A 13,543-nucleotide genomic window follows, 5' to 3' on the forward strand; every position below is an offset into this window, starting at 1 on the left:
CTACCAAAAACATTTCAGCCCTGTCACAAAAGGACCAGCTGACATGTCAGTGATTCTCTCGTTAACACAGGTGTGAGTGTTGACAAGGACAAGGCTGGAGATCACTCTGTCATGCTGATTGAGTTCGAATAACAGACTGGAAGCTTCAAAAGGAGGGTGGTGCTTGGAATCATTGTTCTTCCTCTGTCAACAATGGTTACATGCAAGGAAACACGTGCCGTCATCTTTGCTTTGCACAAAAGAAGCTACACAGGCAAGGATAGTCCTGCTAGTAAGATTGCACCTAAATCAACCATTTATCGGATCATCAAGAACTTCAAGGAGAGCGGTTCAATTGTTGTGAAGAAGGCTTCAGGGCGCCCAAGAAAGTCCAGCAAGCGCCAGCACCGTCTCCTAAAGTTGATTCAGCTGCGGGATCGGGGCACCACCAGTACAGAGCTTGCTCAGGAATGGCAGCAGAGTGCATGCACAGTGCATGCACAGTGAGGCAAAGACTTTTGGAGGATGGCCTGGTGTCAAGAAGGGCAGCAAAGAAGCCACTTCTCTCCAGGAAAAACATCAGGGACAGACTGATATTCTGCAAAAGGTACAGGGATTGGACTGCCGAGGACTGGGGTAAAGTCATTTTCTCTGATGAATCCCCTTTCCGATTGTTTGGGGCATCCGGAAAAAAGCTTGTCCGGAGAAGACAAGGTGAGCGCTACCATCAGTCCTGTGTCATGCCAACAGTAAAACATTCTGAGACCATTCATTTGTGGGGATGCTTATCAGCCAAGGAAGTGGGCTCACTCACAATTTTGCCTAAGAACACAGCCATGAATAAAGAATGGTACCGACACATCCTCCGAAAGCAACTTCTCCCAACCATCCAGGAACAGTTTGGTGATGGACAATGCTTTTTCCAGCATGATAGAGCACCTTGCCATAAGGCAAAAGTGATAACTAAGTGGCTCGGGGAACAAAACATTGATATTTTGGGTCCATGGCCAGGAACCTCCCCAGACCTTAATTCTATTGAGAACTTGTGGTCAATCCTCAAGAGGCAGGTGGACAAACAAAAACCCACAAATTCTGACAAACTCCAAGCATTGATTATGCAAGAATGGGCTGCCATCAGTCAGGATGTGGCCCAGAAGTTAATTGACAGCATGCCAGGGCGGATTGCAGAGGTCTTGAAAAAGAAGTGTCAAGACTGCAAATATTGACTCTTTGCATCAACTTCATGTAATTGTCAATTAAAGCCTTTGACACTTATGAAATGCTTGTAATTATACTTCAGTATTCCATAGTAACATCTGGCAAAAATATCCAAAGACACTGAGGCAGCAGACTTTGTGAAAATTAATATTTGTGTCATTCTCAAAACTTTTTGCCACGACTGTACATACCTATATTTAAAATACAGACAACTGGATAGAAGTCAAACAAGTTTCCTTTATTTGTAACATACAAATAAAACACTGACAAGGCAGAAATGACAGTCTAGTTTTTTCCCTTTCATCTTTGTCAGTTAATATTCAATCAATCACAAGACAGGACCACTCATTATCAAGCATTGAGTTTAAATGTCATTTTTAAACCGAAAACAAGTGTTTTACCTGTAAAAGGCAAATAATAATCAAATCCAATGAATTTAACAGATTATATACACAGAGAAAGAGAAAAAGAGGCCGAGACAAGGGTAGAGGGATTGACAGAAACACATTTTTTAAAACTAGTTGAACATGAGGACGAGGTGAGGATATCCAAAAGGTCTTAATAAAATAATGTGTATGATGTTGATAAAAACAAAAACAAAAATGTAACGTTTCTTCCTTAAACGAAAAGATTTTGAATTGAAACAAAAACCATTCCCCAAAACACAAACCCAACCAATCCAGGTAGAGGCTACCTATAGACACAGGTCTCCATTTTTACCCACCATGGGCCTGTTTACCAGACAAAAATACTCAATGGGTAATCACAATTAAAATTGTTTTTTATTCCTGGACTAGTTTTAGGCTAATCTGTGTCTGGAAAAGAAGCCCATATTGTTTAAGGGTTAAGGAAATGGGTGATTTGTCTTCTTACCACAAACTATTGGACCGTAACATGCTTGCTAAGAAAAACGAGGAGTGTCAGTTGGGATTTAAACCTGAGACAGATATAGGATATTATCGGGTTGGAAAGTAGAGGGGGAAAAATGAGAGATCGTACATAAAACAGCTCATCTTCAGTGCATTCGGAAAGTAGTCAGACCCCTTGACTTTTTCCACATTTTTGAACGTTACAGCCTTATTCTAAAATTGATTAAATAAAAATGTTCCCTCATCAATCTACACACAATACCCCATAATAATAAAGCGATAACAGGTTTTTAGAAATGTTTGCAAATGTATATAAAAAAACAATACCTTATTTACATAAAAATTCAGATCCTTTGCTATGAGACGCGAAATGGAGCTCAGGTGCATCCTGTTCCCATTGATCATCCTTGATCATCTACAACTTGATCGGAGTCAACCTGTGGGAAAATTAATTGATTGGACATGATTTGGAAAGGCACACACCTGTCTATTTAAGGTCCCACAGTTGACAGTGCATGTCAGAGCAAAATCCAAGCCATGAGGTCGAAGGAATTGTCCGTAGAGCTCCGAGACAGGATTGTCTGCAGCATTGAAGGTCACCAAGAACCCTAAGCACACAGCCAGGACAACACAATAGTGGCTTCGGGACAAGTCTCTGAATGTCCTTAAGAGGCCCAGCCAGAGCCCGGACTTGAACCAGATCGAACATCTCTAGAGACCTGAAAATAGCTGTGCAGCAACATTCCCCATCCAACCTGACAGATATTGAAAGGATCTGCAGAGAAGAATGGGAGAAACTCCCCAAATACAGGTGTGCCAAGCATTATACTAAAGACGACTCGACACTGTATTCGCTGACAAAGGTGCTTCAACAAAGTACTGAGTAAAGGTCTGAATACTTATGGAAATGACTTCTTTTTTTAATTTTTTTAATACATTAGCAAACATACTTTGTTTTTTGCTTTGTCATTATAGGATATTGTGTGTATTAAAAAAATATATATTTTAGAATAAGGCTGTAACCTAATTTTTATTGGGGAAAAAGTCAAGGGGTCTGAATACTTTCCGAATGCACTGTATATACAATGCACAAGTGAAATGTCTTACTTTTTTTTGTAAGCCTGGGTGAGATGCCAATCTGTTGAGTTTCTTTCCATTCACTGTGTCCCAAATGGCACCCTATTTCCTTTATAGTGCACTACTTTCTACTGCACACTGTTTTTGTGACATGCCATGCAAACTACCGAAGGGTTTCTAAGGGTCCTGGTCGAAAGTAGGACACTATAAAGGGATTGGGGTGCAATTTGAGACCAACACTAACAGTTACAGGGTCAACTGTTAGACTTCTATGGAAACCTCCCAATCTGGCAACCCAGGTCACTACAATACCCTGAAGGTTTCTGTATGTAAACAGAGATGGCAACAAGGCCCACAATGCCGGCAGCAACATAGGGTGCGTCCCAAATGGCACCCTATCCCCTATATATGTAAAGGGAATACGGTGCCATTTCAGGACCTAAATCATCTGGGTGGTGAAATCTATTGAAAATAATCCAGAAAAACAAACGTTTTTGTGACTTGGTTGCCATGCAAACTACTGAAGGGGTTGTTAGGGAGGAGCCAGGGGTCTTAACATGGCAAGAGTGGGTCTTCCTGACATCCAATTGCATTTTGAAAACTGTAGAAAATAAACTGAAACTGATCAGAGGCTCTGTATATTTCTGTGATGAGAGAGCGAGGGAGAAAAAGAGCGAGGGGGTGCAAAGTATTCTACAGAATACCTCATCATACTAAGAGAAATACATTTGTACGGCTCTTGTCCCAACATCCACCCTAGTCTACCATTCAGAATGCTTGGCCAATACACTGCTCTATCCATAATAGTACGCACGTTAGGATTACTGAGATGGAGCCTTGGGACTGTTAAGAAAGCTGTTGAAGGGAAGGAGGGGTGGACAGACGGGGCACAAGCAGATTCCTAACAAAGACGTGTAATATGGAGGGGCGAGGGAAGGGTGCGATACAGGACAGAAAAGAGGGGGTCGGGGGTCTGTCAGTTTTGGGGCTTAAAGGGAGGTGTACGATTGGGGGTTGGGGGGAACGGTAATGACTCATGATTAGGAAAGTGGGAGAGGTTTTAGAGCATGGGACCAGGACGTGGTGAAAAAGGAAGTGGGCATGTCCCTCAGTGGCAGCAGCCCCCACAGTGCCCCCCTCCCCCATGGCTGTGACCCGAGGCCTCCGCGTGTTTGGTCCGCCGCGACAGGATCTCATAGGTGCAGTCGTCACCGCAGCAACCAGACATACTAGGGGAGGTGTCATCGATCTCAAACCTGGGAGGGGGTGAGGGAGGAGGAGGGAGATATTGAGAGGGTAGTGGGGAGAGAGAAAGACAAGATGCACAGAAAGCAAAAGAGGCAAGAGAGATGGAAGGAGTGGATTGATTAGAGTACTGTGCCAACAGTTATTTCTAAAGAACATAATCATAATAAATGTGTTTGTACATGTTGAAAAGCTGTTGAAAAGCTATGGAGACTCACTGTAAGGCTTCCCTGAAGAACTGGTACGCCCCGTGGTTGTGTTTGAATACTGTTAACATTACCTTCTTCATCTGTGTGCTGGGGTGAGAGAGGTGGGAGAGAGAAAAAGAACGAAAGGGAAAAGATAGAGTGGGAGAAAGAGACCAGAGAGACACAGAAAGAGATTGAAATAGTTTCAGTTTCTATAGGGCTTGGTGGTAGAATAGTTCAGATAGCTTGTTGTTACTAGTGTTGCACGGTATACCGAAACTTCGGTACCGTTTTGATACATGAAAAACGGTTCAGTACAAGAATTTGTGTTACTTTCGGTACTTCTGTCAAATGTGTCTCATGGATCAAGCCTGTCTATTAGCGCAGCCGACCCCTTATTATAGTGTACACCGTGCCTGCTCCACTTACTCATTTCCAGCCTGCACTGGGAGTCTGGGATGCATCGTTTTAGCTTTCCACTCATGACGCACAGAAGTTAACACATTTGAATAACGCGACATGGCATGCAGAAATGTTGAAATTAATTACTGTTCGCAAAACAATGTCCATACAGGCTAAAACACTTTACACAGGAAGAAAATACCAGTAGCTTCCAGCTTTGTAGGATAACTTTCCTTGCTAACTGACAGCTAAAGCTAACATCAATTTGATACCCTAGTACTTAGTTTGTGAAATGAAAACCATAATGCAAAATATGCTGATTTCAAAGCTGACCAAAACATTTATTCGGTCTCTCTCTCTCTCAAGTCTCTCCCAAAGATGATCTATTGCCTCAGCGAACTGACTGCCTCTTGAATGATGTCATTACTGGTTAAAGTGATTGTACACATTTTTATAAAAGAAGCTACTTCTTTGCAAATGTTGTTGATCAGTACAATAAAATAAGTCAAATGGAAGGGAAAAGGATTGTCATCTGTAGCCCCATGAAATCAGCCAAAACACACTCTTATTGAATATGCATTCACCTGTATTGTGGATAGGCTTAATCTACATTTACCCAGGTTATCAATAGATTTACATTTTAGTCATTTAGCAGACGCTCTTATCCAGAGCGACTTACAGTAGTGAATGCATACATTTCATGCATTTTTTTATTTGTTATTTTTTTTGTACTGATGATTACCATTATGTAGTTAGATTGTTTTACCAAAGTTAGATTTATTGTATGACTGATTAATTAATACATACATGGCTGTCTGAACAATTTTTATATAAAAAAATGCAATTGTAATGATACTGAACTCAAAAGATGCCCAACAATTTAACAGAGCAGTAGCTGAGTTTATCTGTCTGAATCAAGTGACTTTGGCTAATATGCCATATGTTTTTGCCATGGTATCGTTTTGGTAGAGTATCATGATGGTACCGAGTATAGTGATACTAAACCTGGTACCGGTATTGAAGTCAAAATTCTGGTATTGTGACAACACTAGTTGTTACTGGTCTTTTCTTTCCAGTGTTTTTGCATTCCGGAGTAGCTTATGAGCCTTCTAGTGTTCCTATTGCGTGGTTATCATAGACATTCAGTGCATAGAAATTCCATCTATGGTTCAGTACCAACCTGTTGGCAATGAGCTGTACTACTTAGATGAGGAACTGCACTGAACAAAAATATAAACAAAACATGTAAGTTGGTCCCATGTTTCATGAGTTCCATACGCACAAAAAGCTTATTTCTCTCAAGTTTTGTGCACACATTTAATTACATCCCTGTTAGTGAGCATTTCTCCACTGCCAAGATAATCCATCAAGCTGACAGGTGTGGCATATCAAGAAGCTGATTAAACAGCATGATCATTACACCAGTGCACCTTGTGCTGGGGACAATAAAATGCCACTCTAAAATGTGCACAATGCCACAGATGTCTCAAGTTTTGAGGGATGGTGCAATTAGCATGCTGACTGCAGGAATGTCCACCAGAGCTGCTGCCAGAGAATTGAATGTTCATTTGTCATTGTCTTTTTAAAGAATGTGGCAGTAGGTCCAACCAGCCTGAGAACCGCAGACCACGTGCATGGCGTCGTTTGAGCGACCTATTTGCTGATGTCAATGTTGTGAAAAGAGTGCCCCACGGTGGCAGTGGGGTTATGGTATGGGCAGGCATAAGCTACGGACAACGAACACAATTGCATTTTATCAATGGAAATGTGAATGCACAGAGATACTGTGACGAGATCCTGAGGTCCATGTTGTGCCATTCATCCGCCGCCATCACCTTATGTTTCAGCATGATAATGCATGGCCCCATGTCGCAAGTATCTGAACACAATTCCTGGAAGCTGAAAATGTCCCAGTTCTTCCATGGCCTGCATACTCACCAACATGCTCTGGATCGACGTGTACAACAGCGTGTTCCAGATCCTGCCAATATCCAGCAACATCGCACAGCCATAGCAAAGGAGTGGGACAATATTCCACAGGGCACAATCAACAGCCTGATTAACTATGCAAAGGAGATGTCGCACTACATGAGCCAAATGGTGGTCACACCAGATACTGACTGGTTTTCTGATCCACGGCCCCACTTTATTTTTAAGGTATCTGTGACCAGATGCATATCTGTAGTCCAAGTCATGTGAAATCCATAGATTAGGGCCTATTGACTATATTTCAATTCACTGATTTCCTTATATGAACTGTAACTCAGTCAAATCTTTGAAATTGTTGCAAGTTGCGTTTATATTTTTCTTCATTATACACACTATATTATACTACACTACTATATGTATATCTATTACTATAACACTATATTATACAGTGTAAAAAACATTAAGGACACCTGCTCTTTCCATGACAGACTGACTTGGTGAATCTAGGTGAAAGCTATGATCCCTTATTAATGTCAGTTGTTAAATCCACTTCAATCAGTGTAGATGAAGGGGAGGACACAGGTTAAAAAATATATTTTTAAGCCTTGAGACTATTGAGACATGGATTGTGTATGTGTGCCATTCAGAGGTTGAATGGAAAAGCCAAAAGATTGAAGTGCCTTTGAACGGGGTATGGTAGTAGATGCCAGGCCCACCAGTTTTTGTCAAGAACTGCAACGCTGCTGGGTTTTTCATGCTCTACAGTTTGTCATGTGTATCAAGAATGGTACACCATCCAAATGATATCCAGCCAAATTGACAACTGTGGGAGACATTGGAGTCAACATTGGCCAGCATCACTGTGGAATGCTTGACACCTTGTAGAGTCCATGCTCCAACTAATTGAGGCTGTTCTGAGGGCAAAAGGGGGGGTGCAACTCAATATTAAGAAAGTGTTAATGTTTTGTACACTCAGTGTATACTAATATATAATATGTACCTGTTGGCAATGAGCTGTAGTATCTGGATGAGGAACTTGCCCAGTCCTTTCCTCCTTACTCTGCTCTCCAATTGGACCTCATAACTACAAAAAATAACACGCAACAATAATACATCAACATCCAGAAGAACACTAAATGACAATACCATTCAACAACAATCCCTTTCAATAGTAGTGCCACTCAACTGTATTTCCTTGATTCCTCAGTCTCCTTCCTACTCGTCTCCTTCTCAAAGCACATTGGAGCAGAAAATCTGATGTCCCTACCCTAGGATCTTTACATATGGATTTGGAGAAGTAGACGAGGAGGGACGACATGATGAATCAAGATTCACTCTATCAGTTCCATTTTCCATAAAAGGTGACATTGAGGGAGTTCGGTTAAGCTGAACCGCAGTGCACCGTGGTATGGCCCGTGACGTGAACAGGCAAAAGCAGTAAGGGAGGCACTCCCTTCTCAAATCGAACAATAATTTGCGCTCGGTCATGTTAGCAAGGCAGTGTAACTGTGTAGGTTCCGTCCCTCTCTTCGCCCCAACCCGGGCTCGAACCAGGGACCCTTGCACACATCAACAACTGACACCCACGAAGCATCGTTACCCATCGCGCCACAAAAGCCGCAGCCCTTGCAACGCAAGGGGAAACCCTACTTCAAGTCTCAGAGCGAGTGACGTCACTGATTGAAATGCTATTAGCGCGCACCACTAACTAGCCATTTCACATCGGTTACAGCAGCATGACGTATCGTTCAGAAACATACATCTCTTTTCCATTAAATATATGTTAGAATTTTCGAACAAATTTTTAATTGGGAAGGCCGATAAAGCGTTTTTATCAAAAGCAATCACGTTTGCATGTGAAAACTCAGAACCCCACTCATTACTCCACCTACATCACTTTTGTTTGGAGCAACTTCCCATTGGCTAAAATGGGTCACCTGGCTCACGGTTCTAAAACTAATGCAATCAATGCTTACCGGGGGCATTAATCGAATCCCCTCCATGATAACCCTTACCAGTATAGCACCTCCTCCCCGCACTCGACGTCGAATCGGAAATGAGAGAAGGCAACGGGGGAGGAGTCTGTGTCTCGGGCCAGGAGATACCACGCCCTCTCGTCATTCATCTCATCCCGCTTTTCTCTCTCCTTCCATCCCCACTCACTCTGCTCATACCTGCAGCCCAGAAGAAGCAGAATACTGTATTGATCCTTACAAGTGGGAAATGTTAAACACACTCACATACACACTAGGGCAGCAAATTTCTGTCAATTTTGCTGCCACCTAACCAACCCCCATTAACCGGTATTAACCATTAACAGTAAAATTACCTGACCAACAGAAAATACTATGCACGGGGTACAAGGAACTGACATTTCCCAATAAGAGCTTTAAAAACATGTGACAATAGCAAGTCTCATATTATTTACTACTTTAATGAAGCAGATAATGTAATACATAATTTTCAAACATTTTCTAAAATGCAATTTGCGAGAAAATACTGGTATAAAAGACGCACCTGATCATGCAAGCGGTTTCATGTCACAACATATTAACATTTCCGTTTGAAACTTATAGGGAAAATATGCAACAACTTGGATGGCCTGTTAATATGAAGAGGATTGTGCATTTCGTTTCTGGACAACGAAAAAAAGTTGATATGAAATTCTGAGAAACATTTTTAGTTGCTAGCTTAGCTATTAGCTGCTGTTCCTCTCTGTTTCTCCCTCTGCTTCCTGCTGCAGCCTGTGTCTGAGTTGCCTAGCAACGAGTCTCCTCTGGCTTTGCTTACGACTAAGACGGAACACAAACCGGCTGCGCGCGTGCGCCATCGTGCATACATTTATTTTGCCCCCCTAACACCAAGCGCGATCCCGACACGCAGGTTAAAATATCAAAACAAACTCTGAACCAATTACATTAATTTGGGGACAGGTCGAAAAGCATTAAACATGTATGGCAATTTAGCTAGTACTTGCTAGCTAATTTGTCCTATTTAGCTAGCTTGCAAAATAAGTCAAGAAAAGAAAAAGCCTGAAAGGAAGAGAGATGACTAGAAACAATTCGGTTGACTGTTTTATGTGTGGATTAATTGGCGGAGTAGAGGACCTTGTGCATTTCAGGTAAAATAACAATGTTTATATCCCAGGACAAATTAGCTAGCAACAGCAAGCTAGATAAATAGGACAAATTAGCTAGCAAGTGTAAGCTAAGTAGCTAAATTGGCAAAAATGTTTAATGCTTTTCGACCTCTCCCCAAATTAATATAATTGGTTCAGAGTTTGTTTTGATATGTTAAACTGCGTGTCGTGATCGCGTTTGGTGTGGGGGGACAAAATAAATGTATACACGATGGAGCAAGTGCACAGCCGGTTTGGGTGCGGTGTTAGTTGTTGCGGAAATTGACCCACTATTCTGTTTACTTTCTGCATCCATGTCATATTGCTGAGCTACCAGCTACTTTCCTGTACATTACTATTTTCGGCAAAATAATATTTGTGGTCGACTGCCGACACGGTTTTATGACAGCAATTGAAATCCACTAAATTATGCAAATTAACCTATAGATAGACTTGCACTTAACCTTTGACATCCTTAACACACACACACACACACACACACTCACTCCAATTTGCCATCCCTGCGCTCTTGTTAGGGTTGAACTGGCTATTTGTTTACATAACTTATATAATATACCGGGGAAGCTATGCTACAATATTAAGTATATAAACTACGGATAAATCAACTGCTGAAGACAAGAACTACACCCGGCGACAGGAAGTGCGTCACGAGGCTGGGACCAGCCTGCACGCCGACGATAGGAGGAGCAAGTTTAAACCACGCTCCTCCTCCCTCTGACAGGCCAGCATTGAGCGGGAACTCTCTCTGTCAGAGTATATAAGAGAGAACAAAGGATGTGTCGTCCTCTTTTCTGTCTGCCCTGCGAGGTGTCACAGAGAGACCGTATACGAATGACATATTTAACATACACGTGTTTGCATTAATTAAAGTACAGCTAACTCAGAAGTTACTATGTGCTGACTATTTTGTTCTGATACCAGAAACGAATTGACGCATCTTTAACACTCTCCTCTACTTTATTTCATCCCTGCACTCTCCCTCACCTCCCCTTTCTCTCCCCCTCAACCCTTCCTCCTTACAGTGTTTGCATGTTGGTCCTGGTTAGTTCATAGGCCCACTCCACAGAGATAGGGTTGAGGGTGGACACTCTCTTACACTCTATCTGGAGATTCAACCTACAGGCGAGAGAGACAGGGCACGAGTAGTTAGCTATAAATCTCACACAATCAACCAGTCAGCCAGACAGAGCAGATGTTTATCAACCAGCCAGCCAGCCAGCCAGCCAGCCAGCCAGCCACACACACACACACACACACACACACACAGGAGAGGCACAGGAGGAGAATCTCTTACCCGTTTCTGTCATACTTTTTAAAGATGGGGAAAGCAGCCAGAGGGTCATCCAGCTGTGAGAGAGAGAAGTGTGTATGAGTTAGTCGGTCACATGGTCAGGAAAAACTCCTGGCAGTCCAAGGCTCCAGACTGTGACCATTTAGTCGCAATTTGCGACACTTTGACTTGGAAGTGTGAGTAAAATTGTAATTGATCATGTCGGTGCGAGACACATACTACATGATCAGGTGGCTATGTAGAAAGTGCAGCTCGCACCAATACGACAAATAAAATGTTAACTTTTTTAGGAGGCTAAAACTAACCTTATGATTCCTGTAATGAAAGTCTGACCTGCGCTGTACAGATTTGGAAGCAACTGTTGTCACTGGTCGGTATAATTTTGATTTCTCAACTCTCAATATTTAGCTATTTGGCAACTATTTTACAATTTAGATATAGCTTTGAGATACGGAGTGCGCATTCGCCATTGCGTATGCATAGGACTCATTGGGTAGTAGGCTACAACTGCAAAGTTTTTTTAGGACAGTGAATTTATTGTTCGATTAATACATGGCTACAAGCAGTGGGTGTTTTGCTTTTCCACTTACACAGGAGGTGAATTAGCCCCAAATAGATTTGCCTATGATATTATTGCACATAAAGATTAAGGTCAATTCATCTATTGAACGAAAAAAAAGCCAGATTTTAACAGTAAAATGCCCCAAAACTCATGACAATCACTGGATTATGTTGCACATCAAAATATCTTGAATAATGCATTACCGTGTGGACATGTTAAATTAAAACTGATTTATTGAATCCCAGCTCAATACTCTATTACACCCTTTAATAAAGCACTGTGAATTACTAAGTTGATTACTTATTTTTTCTTTTGCGTGATGCCGCAATTTTTTTTGGTGCGGCCAAGTCATAGGCTGGAGCCCCCAACTGCAAAAGTTCGTGGCACCAGTGCCACCAGGGAAAAATGTTAGTCTGGAGCCCCGCGGTCATAGGTCACGTTCCAGGCTGACTACATTGGAGACGCATGCCAGATCTGGATCTGTGATTAAAATATCAGCCAACCACATCATGACATAGCAATCTGATGCAAACTGCGCCTGACAGTCAATGGGTATGTTAACATGTACTCAGATTAATATAATTGTTTGATTAAAATGTTTACATGCTTTGCAAGAAGAACGATTTCCCTCAATCCTGTTTACATGGACAGATCTGAAATAAGGCTACCCGATGAGACTTTGATAAATGTTCTATCACAGTGACCATGTTATTTTTGGGAAGCCTTTTTGATTCTGAGTTCAGACATATGAAGTTTGTATGTGAAAACTATTTCTAAGATGCATACTTTCAGTTTCTCCAAACTCACTTCCCTTGCACAAAAGAGGGAGGCTCGCTCTGCTGGTGGTAGCACATGCTTTGATTGAATAAACAGCTGGAACTACGACATCAACCAATTTGTTGGCAATGCTTACTCATAATTTGTTAAAATCACATGATGCACACTGATGTCGTCATTGGAAACACTTATTGCTAGAGGTCGACCGATTATGACTTTTCAACGCCGATACTGATTATTGGAGGACCAAGAAAGCCGATGCATCAGACGATTTTTTTATTTATTTATTTGTAATAATGACAATTACAACAATACTGAATGAACACTTATTTTAACTTAATATTATACATCAATAAAATCAATTTAGCCTCAAATAAATAATGAAACATGTTCAATTTGGTTTAAATAATGCAAAAACAAAAAGTGTTGGAGAAGAAAGTAAAAGTGCAATATGTGCCATGTAAAAAAGCTAACGTTTAATTTCCTTGCTCAGAACATGAGAACATATGAAAGCTGGAGGTTCCTTTTAACATGAGTCTTCAATAGTCCCAGGTGAGAAGTTTTAGGTTGTAGTTATTATAGGACTATTTCTCTCTATACGATTTGTATTTCATATACCTTTGACTATTGGATGTTCTTATAGGCACTTTAGTATTGCCAGTATAACAGTATAGCTTCCGTCCCTCTCCTCGCTCCTACCTGGCTTGAACCAGGAACACATCGACAACAGCCACCCTCGAAGCAGCGTTACCCATGCAGAGCAAGGGGAACAACTACTCCAAGTCTCAGAGCGAGTGACGTTTGAAACGCTATTAGCGCGCACCCGGCTAACTAGCTAGCCATTTCACATCGGTTACACCAGCCTCA

At 41.7% G+C, this 13,543-nt stretch overlaps 1 protein-coding gene across 4 annotated transcripts in view; it reads right to left on the minus strand.

Moving 5' to 3' along the window:
* Positions 1 to 3,173: 3,173 nt before the first annotated feature.
* LOC115198622 (N-alpha-acetyltransferase 40) overlaps positions 3,174 to 13,543 on the minus strand; it is a 31,991-nt gene continuing 21,621 nt past the window's right edge. For 3 of the 4 annotated variants that reach the window (XM_029760698.1, XM_029760697.1, XM_029760696.1), the window contains exons 3-8: positions 11,341 to 11,393; positions 11,067 to 11,162; positions 8,923 to 9,081; positions 7,908 to 7,991; positions 4,607 to 4,684; positions 3,174 to 4,399 (exon numbers count right to left, since the gene is read on the minus strand). In XM_029760698.1, coding sequence (XP_029616558.1) covers positions 4,252 to 4,399; positions 4,607 to 4,684; positions 7,908 to 7,991; positions 8,923 to 9,081; positions 11,067 to 11,162; positions 11,341 to 11,393 — 618 coding nt within the window. In that variant the 3' untranslated portion in view covers positions 3,174 to 4,251. The remainder of the gene's footprint in view (positions 4,400 to 4,606; positions 4,685 to 7,907; positions 7,992 to 8,922; positions 9,082 to 11,066; positions 11,163 to 11,340; positions 11,394 to 13,543) is intronic. The other variant, XM_029760699.1, reaches the window with a different exon arrangement.

Source organism: Salmo trutta, chromosome 8 (genome assembly GCF_901001165.1).
Source record: "Salmo trutta chromosome 8, fSalTru1.1, whole genome shotgun sequence".
NCBI classification, from domain to species: Eukaryota; Metazoa; Chordata; class Actinopteri; order Salmoniformes; family Salmonidae; genus Salmo; species Salmo trutta.